Consider the following 23929-nt stretch of genomic DNA (forward strand, 5'->3'; position numbering starts at 1 on the left):
TTGTAAGTATTCCCTCTTCTCCATATCCTCACCAGCCTTTGTTTTCCTTTGTCTGTTTTATTGTGGCCATTTTAACTGGAATGAGGTGGTATCTCATTGTGGTTTTGGTTTGCATTTCCCTCATGGTTAGTAATGTTGAACATTTTTTCGTGTACCTGTTGCCCATTTGTATATCTTCTTTTGAGAAATACCTTTTAAGGCAGTTTGCCCATTTTAAAAATCCGGTTATTTGGTTTTTTTCTCTTGTTTTGGCTGTTGAGTTGTAAGAAAAAGTTCTAATAGTGGTTTCTGACTTAGGAGTAGGGAAAAAATTTGCCATCAATTCTTTCCCATCTTTGAAATATGACCCCTAAATGTTCATCCTTACTGTAGAAGATAACCTATGAGTGAAGTCCTATCTCTCTTCTTCACTCATTGGGTATATTACTGGTATATCATTTAGTGTGTCAGACTGGTCACAGTGGCTCATGCTTGTAATCCCAGCATTTTGGGAGGCCGAGGCAGGCAGATCACCTGAGGTCAGGAGTTCAAGACCAGCATGATGAAACCCCATTTCTACTAAAACTACAAAATGTAGCCAGGTGTGGTGGCACATGCTTGTAGTCCCAGCTACTTGTGAGGCTGAGGCAGGAGAATTGCTTGAACACAGGAGGCAGAGATTGCAGCGAGCTGAGATTGCACCACTGCACTCCAGCCTGGGCAACAAACTCCCTCTCAAAAAAAAAAAAAAATTAGTGTGTTATTTTTGTTATTTTCCCCTGAAAGTCTTACTTTTTAAATTATGTTTGCCCTGGAGGCATTTTATAAATTGGCTTGCATTTCTGAGTACAAACCTATGGGGAAACCTGATAAAATGCAAATTGTTGATTTGTGTGAAGGTAATCCTGTTAATCCCATAGTATCTCTTATTTTATTAGCTCTTCCCATGGGAGAGCAAGGAACCCATGCTAAGGCACAAGAGTTCAGCATTTGGATGGCAATTAAAATTAACAGGGCTGGGCGTGGTGGCTCATGCCTGTAATCCTAGCACTTTGGAAGGCCGAGGTGGGTGGATCGCCTGAGGTCAGGAGTTCAAGACCAGCCTGGCCAACATGGTGAAACCCTGTCTCTACTAAAAATACAAAAATTAGCTTGGCATGGTGGTGACAGAGTAAGACTGTATCTCAACAAACAAACAAACAAACAAAAAACCAGATTGATCGCAAAGATTGCAAATTCTTCGATATAGGGACCAAGTCTACAAATGGTTTTTGGAATCCCTGTTTTGTGCAGGTTTGTGGTAGATGAGCTGGTGAGCCCAGAGTTCCTTCTCAGTCTGGTCCCTTTGGCCCCTCAGTGAGACATTTATTTATTTATTTATTTATTTATTTATTTTTGAGACAGAGTCTCACTCTGTCGCCTGGGCTGGAGTGTGGTGGCGTGATCTTGGCTCACTGCAACCCCTGCCTCTTGGGTTCAAGCGATTCTCCTGCCTCAGCCTCCCAAGTAGCTGGGACTACAGGTGTGCGCCACCACGCCCAGTAAATTTTTGTGTTTATAGTAGAGACAGGGTTTTGCCATGTTGGCCAGGCTGGTCTCGAGCTCCTCACCTCAGGTGATCCACCTGCCTCACCCTCCCGAAGTGCTGGGATTACGGGTGTGAGCCACTGCAGCCTGGCCTATTTTTTTCTTTTTTTGAGACAGAGCTTCGCTCTTGTCACCCAGGGTGGAGTGCAATGGCAAGATCTCAGCTCACTGCAACCTCCACCTCCTGGGTTCAAGCGATTCTCCTGCCTCGGCCTCCTGAGTAGCTGAGATTACAGATGCCTGCCACCACAACCAGCTAACTTTTGTATTTTTAGTAGAGATGGGGTTTCACCATGTTAGCCAGGCTGGTCTCAAACTCCTGACCTCAGGCGATCTGCCTGCCTCGGCCTCCCAAAATGCTGGAATTACAGGTGTGAGCCACTGTAACCCACCAAGACTTTTAAAGAAGATGGAGAGGAAGGGGGACAATGATTTGTCATTTACAGTAAGAATAAAGGAAGTATAGGCATAACTCTGCAGAAAGATTTAAATTTAAACATGACGACGTCAATCTAAATAACAGAGAAGGAAACTCCAAGAGAAAATGATATTTATTTAGAAGTAGCATTGCAATAGGTATACACATACCATAGAGGCTGGGCAAGTAGGAATTTTTTTTTTTTTTTTTTGAGATGGAGTGTTGCTCTTGTTGCCCAGGCTGGAGTGCAATGTTGCAACCTCAGCTTACCACAAACTCCGCCTCCTGAGTTCAAGAGATTCTCCTCTCTCAGCCTCCCGAGTAGCTCGGATTACAGCCATGCACCACCATGCGTGGCTAATTTTGTATTTTTTAGTAGAGATGGGGTTTTTCATGTTGGTCAGGTTGGTCTTGAACTCCTGACCTCAGGTGATCCACCTGCCTTGGCCTCCCAAAGTTCTCGGATTATAGGCATGAGGCACTGTGCCTGGCTCAAGTAGAAATTTTTTTTTTTTTTTTTTTTTAGATGGAGTCTTGCTCTGTCGCCCAGGCTGGACTGGAGTGCAGTGGCTTGATCTGGGCTCATTGCAACCTCCGCCTCCCGGGTTTAAGCGATTCTCCTCCCTCAGCCTCCTGAGCAGCTGGGACTACAGGCGTGCACCACCATGCCCCGCTAATTTTTGTATTTTTAGTAGAGACGAGGTTTCATCATATTGGCCAGGCTGTTCTCGAACTCCTGACCTTAGGTGATCCACCCGCCTTGGCCTCCCAAAGTGCTGGGATTACAGGCATGAGCCACTGTGCCTGGCAGGCCCGGTCGATAGTTTTTGTTATCAGGTATTCATGCATGAGAACCCTCTCTTCATGGTCTTCCCTGGCTCCATTTGTCAGGGTTTTAACACAAATGACTCTATTTTGATTTTGATAATTTTCACAAGGAATATGCTCTGTATATTCCAACAATCTGAGTTTCTCATCCTGGAATCAGCCTCTGAGTGGCACTGGGGCTATCCTGAGTCGGCTACATCTCTAGAACCTATCAGGAGCGGCTCTATGAGCTTGGCCTCATCATTTTCCTCTTCAACTAGCAGCATCTCTATTTGTCTGTTTTTCAGTTTTCCTATTGATGTAATGGCCAGAACTGTCTTTGCCCCTCTTTTTTTTTTTTTGAGACGGAGTCTTGCTCTGTCCCCCAGGCTGGAGTGCAATGGCGCGATCTCAGCTCACTGCAAGCTCCGCCTCCCGGGTTCACGCCATTCTCCTGCCTCAGCCTCCCGAGTAGCTGGGACTACAGGCACCCGCCAACACGTCCGGCTAATTTTTTGTATTTTTAGTAGAGACGGGGTTTCACCGTGTTAGCCAGGATGGTCTCGATCTCCTGACCTCGTGATCTGCCCGCCTCGGCCTCCCAAAGTGCTGGGATTACAGGCTTGAGCCACTGCGCCCGGCCTGTCTTTGCCCCTCTTAACTTCTCTAGGAGGTTGGAGACATATGAGAGAAAGGAAGATTTGCCCTTCGTGCAAGCAAAACTAAAACTCTTCGGAATTATATTAGTAGCAACCTTTCTGCCAGACAGGGTGTGTGGAGGAGCTACACATTGTGTCACTTTTTTTCTTCTTCAACAGACTCTTTGAAATAGTTATGACAGACATTACTATTCCCATCTTGCAGACATACAAACTGAACCCTGGGCTTTGGTGAAAAGATGGATAGTAGAAAATAGGTTTAACTCCTGGTCAGGTGCTCACTGGTTTAATAGGAGCACAGGAGAGGCAGTTTTTTTGTGGGGAGAGATGGGGAGTGGAGGCGTCTCCATTACCTTACATTCACATTTGTTTTGTTGATTAAAGGAACAATGGGTTGATTATTGATGACCACTGTATTATTCACCTGATGTTAATCATACTCCTAACAAATGATCAATTAGATAATTAGATAATTCACATTACTATAAATACTCTGAATAGTCCTTCTCTGTCCTGGAAGAAATCCTCACATCTAAACTCAGGGTCCTCTTTTTTTGTTGTTGTTGTTTTTTTAGTAGAGATGGGGTTTCACTATGTTGGTCAGGCTGGTCTCGAACTCTTGACCTCAGGTGATCCACCCGCCGCGGCCTCCCAAATTGTTGGGATTACAGGCGTGAGCCACCGCGCCCAGCCAATGAGGTTCTCTTTTAACCTCTTGCGGATTCCCATTATCTATCTTAAACTACACTCCCATCGTGCAACGGAAAACGGACAGAGCTCCTGCGTGCACCGAAGGGACTTCGAGCCAATCCATTGTCAGAGCTCTCAGCCGGCGACCTATTGGCTCCGGCTGGAGGCGGGACTCTCGGTTGCTAGGCGGTACCTTTTCCGGAAGTGTTTGTTGCGCGCTGCAGGGCAACACCCCGGCGTCCCTGGAAGCGGGGGGAGCGGGTGGGTGTCGGGTGGCGTTGGGGGGAGTTGCGCCTCTCCCAGAGCCTCGCCCGGAGTCTTCCGGGGTGGGGGATAGTTGAAGACCTCATCGAGGGAGGGGTTGGGCGGCGGGGAAGGGAGCGAGCGTGCCGGAGGATCCGAAGCACGCTCTCGAGCCAACGAGCGTGATGCGCTCGAGTGTAGGCGGGGACTGAGGGAAGAGTGAAAAACGGACTGCCAGGCGACAGTTCCTCCGTTTGAAATCTCGCCGGCTCCTGAGCGGGCCACCGGGCCCGGGCTGGGGGTCTGGCGGGTGAGTGAGCAGCGGGTCGGGACGCGGGAGAGGGGCACTGGGCACGGGGCGCTGGTTTGCTTGCTCTGTTCATCGTCCGCGAGTGAGGCCAGGCCTTCCGAAGCTTGCTGGGATACTTCTGTGGCAGGCTCTCCCCCGGGTCCAAATCCGGGGCTAGCCCAACCTTATGCCATCTTTTGGCCAGCTGGGAAAGTTGGAAAGCTTTTCTGTTTTTTCCTTTTCTTGCATTGATTTAAAAATCTCCCTCTACCTCTGGCACCGCTCTCCTCACTTGGCTTCCGCGACTCCCTGTGCGTTCTCCTAACTCAGTCCTTTGCAGTAGAAAGCCCTCCCTTCTACTCTACGCACTCCATCTCTTGCGTTATCAGCTTTTCAGCGTTGACTCCCCAAACTACTACAGCCAGACCTCTTTCCTGAGCTCAGACCTGCTTATTGTCATCGTCAGCCTTCCCCGGTCCCTCCGATCTGTTTCTCCTCTTGTATTTCTTATCTCAGTGAAGGGCTTCACCATTCACTCAGCCAAGTCTGTCCCTGGAATTTATTCATCTAATACATACAGCAAACATTTGTCGGACATGTCCTGTCTTCTAGGCAGTGTAGTAGGTGGGGCTGCCTATTGGATGAGGCATAGAAATGAACACATCTAGAGATGATAATCACAGTGTTCTGGCTTTAGTGCTCTGATTTCCCTCCTGTTTCCCAAAGTTCAAGTCCTGTATTCTGCCTCTTAATTCCCCTAGAATCTGGCCTTACCTTTCCATCCTCACAGACACTGACTTAGTTCATAATTTCTTGCTTGTGCTTTCAGGATAACTTCCTAAGTGGTCTCTCTGCCTCAGTTCTTGTCCTCCTGTAATTAGTTCTTATGCAGCTGTCAGAATCATTTATTTATTTTAGAGACAGGGTCTTGCTATGTTGCCCAGGCTGGAGTGCAGTTGGTATTCACTGGTGTGACCCTAGTACACTGCAGCCTCAAACTCGCCCTCAAGCCATCCTCCCACTTCAGTCTCCTGAGTAGATGGGACTACAGGCATGCACCACCATTCTTGGCTAGAATCGTCTGTCTGACCTACAGATCTGATCATGCCAGTCTCCTTTGTGAAATCCTGTGATGGCCCCTCATCATTTACAGGATAGAGCCTCAGTTCTTCCAGGCCCTTTATAATACGCTCTTGCCTTTCATTCTAGAGCTCTCTCTTGCCACTCCTCCCACTGTCCCTTGCACTCTGGTCATGTCAGAATGGTTAAGAGTTCGGGCTTTGGGGTCAGACATGGATACTTACATATTCTGCTCTACCGTTTATTAGCTGTGAAACCTTGGGCAAGTTTTTTTTTTTTTTTGAAATGGAGTCTTGCTCTGTTGCCCAGGCTGGAGTGCAGTGGTGCGATCTTGGCTCACTGCAGTCTCCGTCTCCTGGGTTCAGGCGATTCTCCTGCCTCAGCTTCCCAAGTAGCTGGGACCAGAGGTGGGCACCACCACTCCTGGCTAATTTTTTGTATTTTGGTAGAGACGGGGTTTCACCATGTTGGCCAGGCTGGTCTGGATTTCCTGACCTCATTATCCACCCACCTCCGCCTCCCAAAGTGCTGGGATTACAGGCGTGAGACACTGTGCCTGGCCTTTTTTTTTTTTTTTTTTTTTTAACTTTGCTAAGCCTCAGTTTCCTTATTTCAAAAGTGAAGATAATTCTATTTTGCTGAGAGGATGAAGTGAGATGATGTATATAGAGCACTTAGTACAGTTCCTGGAACATAGGAAGTGTTCAGTGACTATAAGCTTTTGTTGTCATAATTCTTTGCACTCACCTTATGCTTTTCTTCTTTTTTGCCTTTGTGCATGTTGTTCCTCTGCCGTGAATTCTCTTACTCTGCTTATCCTGGGGATCACCTGCTTATCCTTCAAGAACTATCTCAATGGTCCTCTATTCCGTGAGGCTTTCCCTGATCTTCCTAAGATTATTTGCCCTTACCTTTGTGTTCTGTTATATATTATGTTACTTCCTTTAATGCACGTAACACATTTTGTAGTCATGTGTTTACGTGTTTGGCTTTCCAGGTAGCTGAGCTCAAGTTCAGGGCCATGCGTAATTAGGTTTGTAGCCCTAACACATCGCACAATGTCTGGCCCATGGTGGGTGTTCAGTAAGTGATTACTTGGCGCAGTGACTCACGCCTGTAATCGCAGCACTTTGGGAGGCTAAGGTGGGCAGATCACCTGAGGTCAGGAGTTCGAGACTTGGCCAACATGGTGAAACCCCATCTCTACTAAAAATACAAAAATTAGCCGGGCGTGGTGGCAGGCGCCTGTAATCCTAGCTACTCGTGAGGCTGAGGTAGGAGCATCACTTGAACCTGGGAGGCAGAGGCTGCAGTGAGCAGAGATCATGCCATTGCACCCCAGCCTGGGTGACAAGAATGATACTCTGTCTCAAAGAAAAAGAAAAAGAAAAAAAAAAATGATTACTTAATGTCTGAATGGCCTTAACTTATATTGCCTGGTGCTGGATATGTCGTTTGGAGCAAGGTAGAATAAACCCTTTTAAATATGTAAATAGCAATGATAATAATGTAATGTCTAACATTTATTGAGATCTTAGCATATTTTAAGCACTTTACATGTATTGAATCATATAAGCCTCACAACACATCGTGATGGATATTGTTATCACTCTCATTTTATAGATGAGAAAACTGAGGTTGCCCAGCTAGTAAGAGGCAGAGCTGGGATTCAAAGCCAAGAATGTTCCAAAGCCTTTGCTCATTACCACTGCGTAATCAACTCTAACATCTTCCGCCTTCTCCCCTTTACCTTCTCCAGTCATTCTTTTCTGTGGTCAACCTTCTTTGTAATTGTTGGAGCAGGGTGGAAGAAATAAATATACAGGGAACCCTCATTATGCCTGTGAGTGTATATGCTCTGTTAGTGTGCAGATGTGCAAAACTCTAGCTATGCTGACAAAGTACAGGGCAAGGTAGCCACGATATTGAAGGACTGGGAAACAATGATATGTATTGAATGGAGGAGAACTGGGAATACTTAGCCTACCTTAGCTAGAGAATCCTAGGGTGTCCCCTGATGAGCAGAAGGCAGACTTGAGATACCAGGGAACATTTTTTAGAACCTGATTATTGGCTTACTATTAGACCTTCTATAGTTAAGAATTGTCTAACTATGGAATTGAAAATAGAATCTGTAATACTAGCTAAATTTGTGTAACATTTTCTGTATACAGGGACTGTGCTAGGCACTTTATAAGTGTTGTTTCATTTTACTTTCAGGCTTTTTGATTTTTATTAAGATTGAATTATACACATGCAGTTATTGAGGCTGAGAGAGGTGGCGCACCTTGCCTAAGGTCATACAGCTGCTAAGTGAGAGAGCTGGGATTTGAATCCAGGTCTTCTGTCTCCAAAGCTGATGCTTTGACCACTATGCTGTCTGTCACTGGAAGCACAGAGAGGAAAATTTTAGCATGGGAAGGAAGGTGGACCAAAACTACTGAGGGTCTTCCTAGCTCCTGAGATTCCTTGTGTGTTTTTTTTTTTTCTTCAGATAGGGTCTCACTCTGTTGCCCAGGCTGGAGTATGGTGGTACAATCATAGCTCACTGCAGCCTTGAACTCCTGGTCTCAAGTGATCCTCCCACCTCTGCCTCCCCACTTTACACTCTGTATGTAACTCTGTCTTCTTTTCCATCTAATCACATAGCTCCTGCCTCAGCCTTCCAAGTAGCTGGGACCACAGGTGCACGCCACCATGCCTGGCTGATATATATATTTATTTATTTTTTTTGTGGAGACAGGGTCTCACTATATTGCTTAGGCTGGTCTTGAACTTCTAGGCTCAAGTGATCCTAGGCCTTGGTCCCCCACAGTATTGGGATTACAGGTGTGAGCCACCACACCCAGCCTATTCCTTGGTTTTATATTAGCAGTTACAGCAGTAACTGAGCTCTGACAGCTTACACAGGCTTATTTTAGGCTTTGTTGAAAATTCCGGAGGAGGAGATGTGGCCCTCAGAAGTTTGTGGTTTAACAGGAGAGGTAAGACACATTTTCATGAAAAAAGTAACATTGGCCGGGCACGGTGGCTCACGCCTGTAATCTGAGCACTTTGGGACGCCGAGGTGGGCGGATCACCTGAGGATAGGAGGTCGAGACCAGCCTGACCAACATGGAGAAACCGTGTCTCTACTAAAAAAATACAGAATTAGCTAGGCGTGGTGGCACATACCTGTAATCCCAGTTACTCAGGAGGCTGAGGCAGGAGAATTGCTTGAACCCGGGAGGCAGAGGTTGCAGTGAGCCGAGATCGCACCATTGCATTCCAGCCTGGGCAACAAGAGCGAAACTCATCCGTCTCAAAAAGAAAGAAAGAAAAAAAAATAATATTGAGAGAAATCTGTCTCATGAAAATTATGAGCTCAGTGCTAAGGTGGTTCTGGGTTGACAGGAGAGGATGGAATTGGCCGGGAAGGCTTCCTGGAGGAAATGTGTGGGCCACTCCTTTTTTGCCTGATTCTGAGATTGGTAGGAGATGCATGAGTGCAGTTGGATGACCCCTCCCAACTCTGTGGCTCATAGAAGGTCTCAGGCTAGGCAGCAAGTAGATCTCACTGGATTTCATCTCATCTGTTGGTAACTGCTACATAGTGAACAATGTGGAGGGTTCTGAGGCCTGTCTAGGGTGCCATGATTGACTAGTGATGTCCTTCACAGTTTTAGGCCTGGAGGAAAATAGCAGGACATGTCCTATTTATTTGCCATGGCAGATCTAAGGGCTGCATTCTTATTTATTTATTTATTTTAGAGACAGGTCTTGCTCTCGTCACCCAGGCTGGAGTGCAGTGGTGTTATCATAGCTCACTGTAGCCTTGAACTCCTGGGCTCAAGGGATCCTCCCACCTGAGCCCCCCAAGTAGCTGGGACTACAGGTGTGTGTCACCATGCATGGCTGATATGTTTAATTTTTTGTAGAGACAGAGTCTCACTGTGTTGACCCAGCTAGTCTCAAACTCCTGGCTTCAAGTGATCCTCCTGCCTTAGCCTCCCAAAGTCCTGTTATTACAGGTGTGAGTCACAGTGCTTGGCCCAAGGGCTGCATTCTTAGACTTCTCATCCTCTGTTACCACTCCAACTCAGGTTACCATTGCCTCTTACCTAGCCTAGCTTATGGTTTTCTACCTTATCTCTCTGCATCAGCCCTGATTTTCTTCTTTCCAATCTGGCCTCCACTTTAGGGTGTACTCCTAGTAGCTTCTGGAGTAATTTTTCAAAATGTGTATCTGGAAAAACCGTTTCCTGGCTTCCATTTCTCTTTTTTGAGACAGGGTCTTGCTCTGTCACTGAGGCTGGCACAATCGAGGCTCACTGCAGCCTTGACCACCTGGGCTCAAGCGATCCTCCCACCTCAGTCTCCCCTGTAGCTGGGACTACAGGTATACACCACCACACCTGGCTAATTTTTAAATTTTTTTGTACAGGGTAAGACAGGGTCGTCTTACATTGCTCACGGTGGTCTCGAACTCCTGGGCTCAAGCGATCCTCCTGCTTAGCCTCCCAAAGTGCTGAGATTACAGGTGTGAGCCACTGTGCCCAGCCCTAGTTCTCTTATGATAAAGGGCAAGTCTGCATGGCCTGGCTCCCACTGGCCTCCCCAGCATCCTCTACAACTGTGCTGCTTCTTGCCTTGTGTTGCCTTCTGCTGAGGGACTTTTGCATGCATCTGTTAGAACACACTTTCCTTTTTTTCTTTGTCTAGTGAATACCTACTCATCCTTCAGTTCTCAGTGTAGGCATCATCTAAATCAGGCTTAGTTCCTTCAGAGCACTTCCCTCGGTTCTAATTATACATTTCTCCCTGACTGATTGGTTTGTCTCCCTCCCTTCCCAGACTAGCTCAAGAGTAGCAGCAGCTGAATCTGTTTTTAATCACGATTGCATCTCTAGTGCCTAGAAATAAATGCATGTAGTAGGTGCCCAATAAATATTCCTTGAATGAGTAGATGATCTTTAGTAGCCATCCTGCTACTACATACAGACAAATAGATATGACTTCTCTTCCCACGTTCCTTTTTTCTTTAACTCATTGCCCTTTTGGACCTGTCCTTGCCCACATCTTTTCTATAGCCAGATAAGGTAAGGAAAGAAGGTAGAATACAACCCACCCATATTTTAATTTTTTTCTGGCAGAACATTTATTTGAATTTGGATGATCCGTGAATTCAGATTTTCCAGAGTTTTCCTGATCTTTAAGTAGTTAAATATATTGCCAGGCACGGTGGCTCATGCCTGTAATTCCAGCACTTTGGGAGGCCAGGGCCGGTGGATCACCTGAGGTCAGGAGTTTGAGAGCAGCCTGGCCAATGTGGTGAAATCCCATCTCTACTAAAAATCCAGAGATTAGCCAGGCATGGTGGTGGGTGCCTATAATCCCAGCTTCTCGGGCGGCTGAGACAGGAGACTAGCTTGAACCTGGGAGACAGAGGTTGCAGTGAACCAAGATCACGCCACTGCACTCCAGCCTGGGTGACAGAGTGAGACTTCGTCTCAAAAAAAAAAAAAGGTAAATACAGATCATTATGTATATAGTGAATTTGTCTTGTTGCCATGTGGACAGAGACACCTGTCCTGTGCTTTCTGGAGATGGGATGCATCTAGGGGATAACATTTCTCAAATGCAGAATTTCTCAAATTCTCTGAGGTAAAGATTAGTACCTCGTATAGAGCACATGCTTGAGAAGTGCTTATTCACCCTAATGTTCAGGCCACCGTTGGGCCCTCCCTGCCCATGGATCCTTTTTCTCTTCTCCTCTCCCTAAGAGGATTAAAGATTCAGGTGACTCTGTAAGCCACCAGGCGGTGGGCCCCATCTGCCATCCTGGTTCCTGGTCCTTTTCTGCTCAGCTTTTTAGCGTCAGCAGTGGTCAGGCCTACGTCGCCTCTGACAGTGTGTGTAGCACAGTGGGGCATCATGTCTGCAGGACGTTACGGGTTCTTCTGAGGGTTGGGAGCACATTCCCATTTCAGCTTATGTACTGCCGAAAGAAGCCCTTTTCCTTTGGTGTTTTCTTCCTGCTTGGAGGTGGCATGGTGGGAATGAGGGCCAGAAGCTGGCTCCCTTCAGGTTCAGGGCACTGACAAAGGGAACCATGTCTTGTGAGTCCTAAGGCAGGACTCGTCTGTTGCCCACCTCTTAGCTGTCATGGTACAGAGAGGGGGGCCACAGTAAACAGTCCCTGGTGGATCCTTTGTTGCTTGTCAGGGGTCTCTAGGAACCTTGGAATAGGTTCAGATTCTCCAGATCCAGCCATTTCCTGAAAACTCTTTCTAGGCCAGATCCTGACTTTTTTTTTTTTTTTTTTTTTTTAACCAGGAGAAATAACTTTATTTGGACTGAGAGCTGGAGAACGAGAATAGGACCTGAGACAGTATATTGGGCTAAGGAGGAGAGGTGAGGTTCCAAAACGGCAGTCAAAGCTCATCGACCAAACGGACTCTACTTCCCAGCAAACTTGCAGTTAGTGCAACCAACAAAAGGCCTGCTGGGGAATGTATTTGCCACTAAATTCCCCAAGTATGCCAACATTACAAAAAAGATAGAGGTTTTTAATCATAATTAAATTTCCACAAACCTCCCCAATCACAAGTATTACAAGCAAAAGTAAAAAAATGTCACATTTTACAGATCTCAAACTTGTCTTCAACATTTAGTTCATCATCTTCAAAAAAATAGCTCCCCTGCTAAACTCATTAGCTGTATGATCTATCCAAGCAGCAAGAAGATGGCCAGGCCATGGCAATCCTCTTCCCATTTCCCCTAGCCACTCAGGGTTCAACAGCAGGGTGAGGCTCAGGTTGTGGGGGGTGGGGGGGAGCACAAGGGCTACTTTCCCCCAGTACAACATGGCATCTGAAGCTTGATGGGAGAGCAGAACTGGTGAGACTTGAGGGAAGGGTCCAGGGCCTGTATTCAGTCAGAATCACTGCTGGAAGAGGAGGAGAAAGAGGAGGAGGAATGCTTGCCGTGCTTGTGGTGCTTGTGCATCTTTTTATGAGCTTTCTTCATTTTCTTCTGCATCTCCTTGTCCACTATCACTGCTGGTCTGACCATGCCAGGAGCCAAGGGATTCACAGGAGGGATTCCAGGGGCAGGCGGTGGGTATGGAGGAAGGTAGGGACCTGAGGATTGGCATCCTGGATACCCTGGCTGTGGTATGGGATGAGGGGCCCCACGTGGGGGGAAAGCTGGATTGCCCTGGGGAGCTCCTAGGGGAGGAGGACAGGGGCCTGGGGGAAAGGGTGGATTGACAGGTGGTGGGTGGGCAGGATTGGAACCTCCAGGGCACCCAGTGTTGGGGGGATATGGATTTGGCCCTGGCCATCTGGCATTGGGATTCCACATATTTAGGTGTGTCCTCCAGCCTTTCCGCGGCAGCCGGGGCCTGATGCGTTCTCCCAGATCCTGACGTTTTTAATGGCTGGGCCTTTCTGCTTGAAGAGGGCCATTTCATCCTTGCTGCTCCAGGAGGAACAGTGGCAGCTTCTGAGGAAGTGGGGACTGGAGAGGTCAGGACTTGTGGCTCCAGACTCCTGTTGGTTACATCTGGCGTGGCCAACTGCTCTGCAGGTTGGGGAGGTGCTCTGAGCAGGGCTATGTGTGGCAGCAGTTTCCCAGGTGACCTGCTTCATCAGGCTGCAGCATGGGAGCTGCCATGGGGAGAGTTGGTGGGAACTGGGGTCCTGAGGTCCCGGGAAGAGAGGAGCAATTCTAGAAGTGCACCAGCTTGTCAGTTGAAGAATTTGGTACCGCCCCATCCCTGGAGCTAGAAACCTTGGATTCAAGCTGGACTTCTGTCTTCACTTGGGCTGCCATAACACAATACCATAGACTGGGGGGGCTCAAACAACAGAAATCTCTTTTCTCATAGTTCTGGAAGCTAGAAGGCGCATATCAAGGTCTGTTGCTGGTTCCTGCCTTGCAGACAGCTGCCTTCTTGCTGTGTCCTCAGATGGTAGAGAGAGAGCTCTAAGCCACTAGGCATTGGGCCCCATCTGCTGCCCTGGTTCCTGGTCCTTTTTCTCTTCCTCTCCTTTTAATCCTATCAGGCCATTTAACCTTAATGACCTCATTTAACTTTAATTACCTCCTAAAGATCCAGTCACATTGTGGATTAGGGCTTCAATATGTGTATTTTTCTTACTTTGAGAGGCTGAGGTGGGAGCATCGCTTGCACCCAGGAGTTCGATACCAGCCTGGGCAACATAGTGAGACACCATCTCTGTTAAAAAAAAAAAAAAAAAAAAGTAAAATACATATGTGAATTTTGGAGGGATATAGCTGCTTTCCGCTTTTCCCCCATATCCTGGTCCTATTAAGCTTGACATCACTGGGTCCGTTCTGACTGTCTCTTCTTCATTCCCCTGCTTCTGCCCTAGTTAGAGCCCTTATCATCTTGCCCCTGGGCAGCAGCCTCCTCAAGTGGTTTTCCTGACACCAGTCTCTCATTTCTCCAATCCAGCCATGCCACTCTTGCCAGAATTCTTGTCCTAAAAAAATGCCACCCTGTGATACTTCGTTTCACCAGAGCCCTCAGTGACTCACCTCTGGTGTAGGACAGGGTGGAGGCTCTTTAGCACGGTCTACAAGGCTCTCTGTGACCAGCCGGTCACACATGCTGGTATCCGCACTCTGGAACACCTGTCTGCGCAAGATGCTCCCTCTGTCTAGAATGCCTTTCTCCACCACCAGAATTCTTGCCAGCCTCCCTCCCTTCCTTCCTTGCTTTCTTTCTTCGGGGAAATTTTTTGCCCTTATCTTAGTACTCCCAGAACAGGAAGTTTTTTTTCCCTTCTGCCTTCTGCTGCTCTTGAGGTTGTTCCCACCACTGGAGTGTAAGCTTCCTGAGGGCATTTTGGGTATGAATCGAGACATCCAGATACGAATATGTGTTGAGATGGGGGTGTGCCACGGAGATGTGCTGGTGTATGGGAGTGTGTGTGCTGCTGGTTATTTTGGTGTCACTAGGATTTTCTGCTGGGTGGTTCTGTATTATAATTGTTTCTTCTATCGTGGGGGGGGCGGGTACAAAGTCAAACTCTTGACAGAGCCAGGCTTGAAGATGTTTTGTGGTTCACCAAGTGTTCATCAAGCCTTTGGGAGACCTTTCACAGGCGCAGAGCCTGTGAGCCTTGAGTTGTTGGTTTCACCCTCCACTATACCTGGAGCCTGGGAAGGCCCTGGCCAAATTGCTCTGCAGGGTCTGGTTTGACCTAGATGCTCCATGACCCAGTGCCAACTTTTCCCCTGTTAAGCTTGGTCACTGAGTTTTCTCTTTTGGTGGGGATCTCTGGTATCTAGGTGTTTGAGCCCAGATGAGTCATGGCTGGACAACCCCTCCGCATAGGAGATCAGCTGGTTCTGGAAGAAGATTATGATGAGACCTACATTCCTAGTGAGCAAGGTAACAAGTCTGTGAAGAGGCCTGTGGTGTATTGTGTTTGTTTTTTGAGGACAGAGATTATGTCTGGTTTATTTTTGTTCTTTCAATGCAAAGTATGGTACATGTACAGAGTGGCTTAGTATATTTGGGTTAGATCAGATGTGAGCCTACCTTGGCCTCTTGCCTGTTTTTTTTTTTTTTTTTTTTTTTAAGTTTCTTTCTGTTTCCCAGGCTGCAACGCAGTGGCATGATCTCAGCTCACTGCAACCTCTGCCTCCCAGGTTCAAGCGATTCTCCCACTTCAGCCTCCCGAGAAGCTGGAACTATAGGCATGCACCACCACACCCAGCTAATTTTAGTACTTTTAGTAGAGATGGGTTTCACCATGTTGGACAAGCTGGTCTCGAACTCCTGACCTCAAGCAATTTGCCTGCCTCCGGCTCCCAAAGTGCTGGGATTACAGGCGTGAGCCACTTTGCCTGGCAACTTGCCTGTTTTTGTAAATAAACCTTCATTGGAAAACAGCCACACTGGTTTATGTATTGTGTGTGGCTGCTTTTATGCTACAGCTGCAGAGATATGTGGCTGTAAGAGAGGTATATGACCCACAAAGGGTAAAATAGTTACTATCCGGATGTTTACGGAAAAAGTTTGCTGTCTCTGGGTTAGAGCAATGATTAGATTTAAATGGAAACATAGTAGGGGATATCTAAATACAGTGTGTTCTGAGACCAGGGGAAACCCAATTTCCTAAGCACAAACTTAGAGCAGTGTTTTTTTAAACAACAATAACATTATTAATAACAATAACAACATAACTTATTATGTGCCAGTGTCTGTTTTAAGCACTTTACATGTGTTACCTTATTACCTTTTCCTTTTTTTTTTTTTTTTTTTGAGACACAGTCTCACTCTGTCACCCAGGCTAGAGTGCAGTCGTATGATCTTGGCTCACTGCAACCTCTCCCGGATTCAAGCGAATCTCGTGCCTCAGCCTCCTGAACTACAGGTGCCTGCCACCACACCTGGGGAACTAATTTTCGTATTTTTAGTAGAGAAGGGGTTTTGCCATGTTGCCAGGCTGGTCTCAAACTGACCTCAAGTGATCTTCCCACCTCCATCTCCCAGAGTGCTGGGATTACAGGTGGGAGACACCATACCTGGTCCATGTATTACCTTTTCAACCCTCACTGCAACTCCGTGAGTTAGGTACTGTTATTATCCCCCTTTTACAGATGAGGAAACCAAGGCACAGAAAGATTAACTTCCTGTGGATATACAGTTCTATTCTAAGTGGTGTTGCTAGAATCCACCTCCAGGTATGCAAACTCTAGGGCCTGCACTTTGTTTTTTGTTTTTTTTTTTTGTTTGTTTGTTTGTTTTTGAGATGGAGTTTCACTCTGCCGCCCAGGCTGGAGGGCAGTGGCGGGATCTCTGCTCACTGCAACCTCCACCTCCGAGGTTCAAGTGAATCTCCTGCCTTAGCCTCCCTAGTAGCTGGGACTACAGATGCGTGCCACTATGCCTGGGTAATTTTTTTGTATTTTTAGTAGAGACGGGGTTTTGCCATGTTGGCCAGGCTGGTCTCAAACTGACAAGTGATCTCCCTGTCTTGGCCTCCCAGAGGATTGGGATTACAGGCATGAGCCACTTGTGGCTGGCCATAGGGCCTGCACTTTGAAGCACTATGCAATTATTTGGAGTGAAAGTTTCTTTGAAATTCTGACGAGTTATCATCTAGGCATACAAAGTTTGCTTATAGTTCAGGTGGTTCATGGATCTGAGAGCAGGGTTCACAATTCTTGCATCTCTAGGAATACATGGATCTCATGTTAAATGCTGGACTTTGCTTATAGCATAGGGCGTTTTTTTGTTTTCCGTATTTTTGTTTTTAGAGACAGTCTTACTCTGTCACCCAGGCTGGTATGCAGTGGCTCTGTCATAGCTCATTGCAGCCTTGAACTCGTGGGCTCAGGTGATCCTCCCATGTAGTTAGAACTACAGGTGCATGCCATGGGTCTGGCTAATTAAAATAAATTTTTTTGTAGGGATAGGATCTCACCGTGTTGCCCAGGCTAGTCTTGAACTCCTGGGTTCAAGTGATCCTCCTGCCTGGGCTTCCCAAAGTGCAGGGATTACAGACATAAGCCACTACGACTGGCCTCTTTTTTTCTTTCCTACTTTCTCTTTAGAGACAGAGTCTTGCTTTGTCGCCCAGGCTGGAGTGCAGTGGCGTGAGCTCGACTCACTGCAACCTCCAGGTTCAAGTGATTCTTCTGTCTCAGACTCCCGAGTAGCTGGGACTACAGGTTCACGCCACCACACCCAGCTAATTTTTGTATTTTTAGCAGAGACAGGGTTTCACCATATTGGTCAGGCTGGTCTTGGACTCTTGACTTCAGGTGCTCCACCTGCCTCGGCCTCCCAAAGTGCTGGGATTACAGGTGTGAGTCACTGCACCTGGCCACGAATGGCCTATTTCTTAAATTTGTATACATTTGGTTACTGTTGTAAATGGAGTCAAAGGTTTTTCTAAGGATGTTTATAAAAACTTTCTTTGGCCCAGTCCAGGTGTAGGCATTCTAACTTCAAGCCATCATTTTCTCTTCCTGGGCTATCTCAGTAGCTTCCTAATTAGCCTTACTGTTTATAAAGCAGATCATGTCAGGGCTGTGCTTTTAGTCTCCGGCCCCCCCACCATATCCTCAACACCCTTGATGGGATTGCAGGGCTCTGTGACCTGGCTCTCTCTACCAGTCACATTGGCCTTTTTTTGTTGTTTGTTTGTTTTTTGAGACCGAGTTTCACTCTGTCACTCACACTGAAGTGCAGTGGTGTGAACTTGGCTTACTGAAGCCCTGACCCCCTGGGCTCAAGTGATTCTCCCACCTCAGCCTCCCAAGTAGCTGGGACCACAAGTGCATACCATCAGGCCCTGCTAATTTTTGTATTTTGTTGATAGAGATGGGGTCTTGCCGTGTTGCCCAGGCTGGTCTTGAACTCCTGGGCTCAAGCAATCCACCCACCTCAGTCTCCCAACCTGCTGGGATTACAGGTGTGCATCACCATACCTGGCTATACTGGCTTTCTGACAGTCCCCAGAGCTACTGGTTGTCACAGATCCTTTGCACCTGTGCTTCTTCTGCCTGAATGCTCTTTCTCCAGTGCTCTGCATGGCTGGCTCCTTTTGCTTGTGCAGGTTTCAGTTAACTGTCAACATTGCTGAGAGGCATTCCTTGGCCATAATAATAATAATAATTAATAATAATTATTATTATTATTATTATTTTGAGATGGAGTTTCACTCTTGTTGCCCAGGCTAGAGTGCAACAGCTCGGTTCCTTGACCATCATTTCTAAAGGAATGCTCTTCCATCCTGATGTTCTCTAGCTCCTACCTCATTTACTTCCTTCATTGCATTTATCAGAAGCTTTAATTTTTTGTATATTTATCTGTTTACTTCATTGCTGGCTGTCTCTTTTACTAGAATGTAAGCTCCATAATGGCAGTGACTAGTTTTTTTCTTATTCATGGCTCGTAGTGACTGGTACATAGGAGGCACTCAAAAATGTTCGTGAAAAATGAATAAATTAGTCTCTGGCCAATCAAGTTCCAGGCATTCCTTTGAAAAAATATTTTTTCTTTCCTAGTTCCCAGGTATGTCAACCTCCAAATTTTCCACTGAGATGGCTCATTGGTGATGCCCTCTGGCCTGGGCTATTACCAGCTTAAGCATTGATGTCATTTGAATATTTAATCATTTCTGGGGGTTCTGGTGACATGTTCCAACGGTTATCTCATTTATCTTTTTTCCTGTACATGAGATAGCTCTTTTTTTTTTTTTTTTGGACAGGATTTCACTCTTGTCGCCCAGGCTGGAGTGCAATGGTGGGATCTCAGCTCACTGCAACCACTGCTTCCTGTCTCAAGCGATTCTCCTGCCTCAGCCTCCTAAGTAGCTGGGACTATAGGCACATGCCACCATGCCCAGCTACTTTTTGTATTTTTTATATAGGTGAGGTTTCTCCATGTTGCCCAAGCTGGTCTCAAAATCCTGAGCTCAAGTGATCTGCCCGCCTTGGCCTCCCAAAGTGCTGGGATTACAGGCATGAACCACCATGCCTGGCTGAGATAGCTCTTAAGTCAGTATATGTATCTCCACTGTCCTTCAGTTCTGTGGCAAAAGAGCTTTTCGAAATTCTTCATTTCCAGAGTACAACAAAATTTTTGTTTGTTTGTTTGAGATGAAGTCTTGCTTTGTCCCCCAGGCTGGAGTGTAGCCTTGATCTTCTCAGGCTCATTGCTGGCTGTCTCTTCTACTAGAATGTAAGCTCCCACCTCAGCTTCCTGGGTAGCTGCATCTATAGGCCCATGCCACCATGCCCAGCTAATTTTCATATATTTTGTAGAGACGGGTTCTCACCATGTTGCCCAGGCTGGTCTTGATCTCCTGGACTCAGGCGATCCTCCCACCTCGGCTTACCAAAGTGCTGGGATTACAGGCATGTGCCACTGCACCCAGCCAGAACAAAAGTATTAGGGTCCATAATATATTGCAAAATTGAAAAAGAGGCAACTCCCTTCATGGAAGGGAGGGTTCAGTGAGTAGGGGTTCAGCCTGCTTGAGTATCATCCACTTTCTCAGCTCAGATAGTTCCCTGCCCCTAGGCAGAATCAATCACTGCCTTCTCTCTGCTCCCATAGCATACAGGACATGTCTTCATTACAGCACGTGTCACCTGGGTTGTACTCTAATTGTGTGTTTGTAATGTCCTCAAGGAGCTTAGTCACTTGTAGTTGTTCAGTACATGCTTGTTGATTGAATGATGAGTGCTTTTGTACCAAGCTTTTGCAAATCTTGGGAGAGCTTACTATCTTCTGGTAAGGCTGTGCTCATCCTGGATGGTTCTGGCTATGGTTTTGGGGTTCTTCCCTCTGAGGCCCCTGCTGGAATGAAGTCTTGGTTTTATTTTATTTTTTGCCTTTTTTTTTTTTTTTTTTTTTGAGACAAAGTCTTGCTCTCATTGCCCAGGCTGGAATGCAATGGCGTGATCTCGGCTCACTGCAACCTCTTCCTCCCGGGTTCAAGCAATTCTCCTGCCTCAGCCTCCCGAGTAGCTGGGATTACAGATGTGCACCACCACACTGGGCTAATTTTTGTATTTTTAGTAGAGATGGGGTTTCACCATGTTGGCCAGGCTGGTTTCGAACTCCTGACCTCATGATCTACCCGCCTTGGCCTCCCAAAGTGCTGAGATTACAGGCATGAGCCACCGCACCTGGCCTATTTTTTGCGTTTTTAATGCCTGGCTTCAGATTATATCATTGTGTGGAGATAGCATGCTTGGATTCAAGTGTACTATTTGTAAATTGTAAGGAAACAATTATATATGTTTATTGTTTATAATTTAAAGAAATACGATTTTCTCATTGATGGAGAGAAAAGACAAAGTAGAAAAAGGATTGTGAGTTTTTTTCTTCTTTTCATCTCTCTTACTTTCCCACCTCTGCCTCTCCTTGCAGAACTTCTTGAATTTGCCCGGGAGATTGGTATTGATCCCATCAAGGAACCAGAACTGATGTGGCTGGCGCGCGAGGGCATCATGGCCCCACTGCCTGGAGAGTGGAGACCATGGTAAGTCAGCAGCGGGTGCGGCCCACTGACTTGGCCTAGCAGAGGCAGAGGGAAGCTGATACTGGAGATCAGTTTGAACTGGCCAGCTTTTCCAAGCCTATCCTGTACAGTCAGGGACAGTACTGTGCCACCCCCTGCTATGCTGCCTGCTATTTCAGGCTTCAGTGTAGGCTGACTGGACGGTCCCTAGGATGGGGTTCAATGCTTATATCCAAGGCCACAGGAGCTACTGCCCTGGGTCCGGTCCTCTAGCACCAGCATCTGTTTAGGATGTGCTGAGGGGCTGTTGTTACTCCTTGCAGACTGATATTGTAAGTGACAACTTTACCTCCATAGCATGTCTAAGATGGATACTGATCTTGCCAGGCACAGTGGCCCATGCCTGTAATCCCAGCACTTTGGGAGGCCGAGGTGGGTGGATTGCTTGAGGTCAGGAATTTGAGACCAGCCTGGCCAAGGTGGTGAAACCCCGTCTCTACTAAAAATACAAAAAATTAGCTGGGTGTGGTAGTGCACACTGTAGTCCTAGCCTACTCAGGAGGCTGAGGCAGGAGAATAACTTGAACCTGGGAGGCGGAGGTTGCAGTGAGCCGAGATTGCGGCACAGCACTCTAGCATGGGCGACAGAGCGAGACTCCATCTCAAAAAAAAACCCAAAATAAATAAATAAAACTACTACTTAAAAAGATAAAATAAAATGGATGTTGATGTTAAAGAGGTTTGCAGTGAGGCCATGCAGACCAGCAAAGGGTTTCTGTGTCCCTTGGGAACACTTGGCTCTGCCATATCTGAATTGATGTAACCTATTCATGAATAGGTTCACATTCATGGATTCATTGATATTTTCCATTTTGGCTAGAGCTCTTTGGGTTGGAAGGAGCAGTGATTCACTCAGGTTGTCTCAGGGAAACAGAGGTTTATGGAGAGGAAAGACAGAGTGGCCAAGGTTGGGGAGCTATAAGGAGCCATGCCACCACTGCTGTCTCCCTCCTTCTCCTGAGGACTGCAGTGCTCCCTGCTCGTGGTGACACTGTTCTCCGTGTTCTCCATGTCTACCCTGTCCTCCTGTCTTGCATTGCTCTTCCTAATCACTTGCATAGAGCTCTCTCCAGCTTGTCTCCCTAAAGTGAGTGCCATAAATTTACTTCCTGCCTTAGACTGGGATTTCCCTATGCTTATCCCAAACTCATCCTCAGGTATCCTAGGGGTCCCCTCTTCTGCTGGTTTTGTGCAATTTTGTAGACAAGGCATAATCATCCTGTTCTTGTTCATACCATTCACTGTGTTGGCCATAGCTCAAAGTGATTACAGTTGTCGCCTTACTGTTAGCTGAAGAATCACAGTCCTTCTAGCTTTTCCTCACATGGCAGGCTTCTTGTTTTCTTGATCTTTTTTTTTTTTTTGAGATGGAGTCTCGCTCTTGTTGCCCAGGCTGGAGTGCAATGGCACGATCTCGGCTCACTGCAACCTCCACCTCCTGGGTTCAAGCGATTCTCCTGCCTCAGCCTCCCGAGTAGCTGGGATTACAGGCATGCAACACCATGCCTGGCTGATTTTGTATTTTTAGTAGACGGTGTTTCACTGTGTTGGCCAGGCTGGCCTCAAACTCCTGACCTCAGGTTGTCCACCTGCCTCGGCCTCCCAAAGTTCTGGGATTACAGGCGTGAGCCACTGAGCCCAGCCTGTTCTCTTGATCTTTTTAGCCGCCTTTCCTTTAACCTTCTCCCACCTCTATTGAAGTAAATTTGTCAGGACTTTACACAATGTTCGAGGTGCTGAGGGCTTCTGGTCATGTTTGTAGGATAAGTTTATAGGAGTGGATTCTGTTTCCAGTACCTAGCTTGATGGATGGAAGGAAACTATCATTGGTTATGGGCCAGCTGCATACCAGCTTTGATGCCAGCTGCCTTTATATACCTGCTAGTGTTGGCTAACACCCTTTTGTATCCTGTAAGGAGAGTGTGAATTATTTTTCACTTTTTTTTTTTTTTGGAGATGGAGTCTTGCTCTGTCGCCCAGGCTGGAGTGCAATGGCACAATCTCAGCTCGCTGCAACCTCGGCTCACTGCAACCTCTGCCTCAGCCTCCTGAGTAGCTGGGATTACATGTGTGTGCCATCACGCCGGGCTAATTTTTGTATTTTTGGTAGGGACATGTATTTCACCATGTTGATCAGGCTGGTCTTGAACTCCTGATCTCATGATCTGACCGCCTTGGCCTCCCAAAGTGCTGGGATTACGGGCATGAGCCACCGTGCCTGGCCTATTTTTCACTTTTTAAAATAAGTTGGCCAGGCATGGTGGCTCACACCTGTAATCCCAGCACTTTGGGAGGCCGAGTTTGGAGGATTGCTTGAGCTCAGGAGTTTGAGATCAGTCTGGGCAATGTGGCGAAACTCTGTCTCTATAGAAAATTCAAAAATTAGCTGGGGGTGGTGACATGCGCCTTTAGTCCCATCTACTTCTGAAGCTGAGTTAGGAGGATCACTTTAGTCTGGGAGGTTGAGGCTGCAGTGAGCCGAGATCGCGCCACTGCACTCCAGCCTGGGCAACAGAGCGAGACTCCGTCTCAAAAAAAAAAAAAAAAAAAGTGGAATTATGCAATATTTGTCCTTTTGTGTCCGACTTCTTTCACTTAGCATAATATCCTCAAGGTGCATCTATGTTGTAGCATGCGTGAGAACTCTTTCTTAAGGCTGAATAATATTCCATTGCATGTATATACAACATTCTATTTATCAATTTTTTCTTTTTTGAGACAGAGTCTCGCTCTGTCACCCAGGCTGGAGTGCAGTGGTGTGATCTTGGCTCACTGCAACCTCTGCTTCCTGGGTTCAGGCGATTCTCCTGCCTGTACCTCCCGAGTAGCTGGGATTACAGGCACGTGCCACCATGCCCAGGTAATTTTTGTATTTTTAGTAGAGACGGGGTTTCACAATGTTGGCCAGGCTGGTCTTGAACTCCCGACCTCTGCCTCCCAAAGTATTGGGATTACAGGCGTGAGCCACTGTGCCCAGCCCTGTTTATCAATTTATCTGTCAATGGACATTTGGTCTTCTTTCTGTCTTTTGGCTATTGTGAATAATGCTGCTGTGATTACTGGTGTACAAATAGCTGTTTGGATCCCTGCTTTCAATTCATTTGGGTATATACCCAGAAAT

General features: G+C 46.8%; 2 protein-coding genes across 30 annotated transcripts in view; one reads left to right on the forward strand and one right to left on the reverse strand.

The window, feature by feature from the left end:
* CEP164 (centrosomal protein 164) overlaps nucleotides 1-23929 on the forward strand; it is a 99123-nt gene that overhangs the window by 8985 nt on the left and 66209 nt on the right. For 12 of the 29 annotated variants that reach the window (XM_063635498.1, XM_063635516.1, XM_063635523.1 and 9 more), the window contains exons 1-3: nucleotides 4337-4693; nucleotides 15053-15155; nucleotides 20658-20769. In XM_063635498.1, coding sequence (XP_063491568.1) covers nucleotides 15074-15155; nucleotides 20658-20769 — 194 coding nt within the window. In that variant the 5' untranslated portion in view covers nucleotides 4337-4693; nucleotides 15053-15073. Of the gene's footprint in view, nucleotides 1-4322; nucleotides 4694-12067; nucleotides 12146-12810; nucleotides 12866-13102; nucleotides 13261-15052; nucleotides 15156-16034; nucleotides 16144-16432; nucleotides 16454-20657; nucleotides 20770-23929 lie in introns of those variants that run through there. The other 17 variants (XM_063635492.1, XM_063635515.1, XM_063635520.1 and 14 more) reach the window with 11 other exon arrangements.
* Nucleotides 12564-13096, reverse strand: LOC129479713 (proline-rich protein 13-like). The gene has a single exon (XM_055273292.2). It carries the CDS (start codon nucleotides 13094-13096, stop codon nucleotides 12665-12667), a length of 432 nt encoding a protein of 143 aa, XP_055129267.1. The 3' UTR covers nucleotides 12564-12664.

The sequence above is a fragment of the Symphalangus syndactylus genome, chromosome 3, assembly GCF_028878055.3.
Source record: "Symphalangus syndactylus isolate Jambi chromosome 3, NHGRI_mSymSyn1-v2.1_pri, whole genome shotgun sequence".
NCBI lineage: Eukaryota > Metazoa > Chordata > Mammalia > Primates > Hylobatidae > Symphalangus > Symphalangus syndactylus.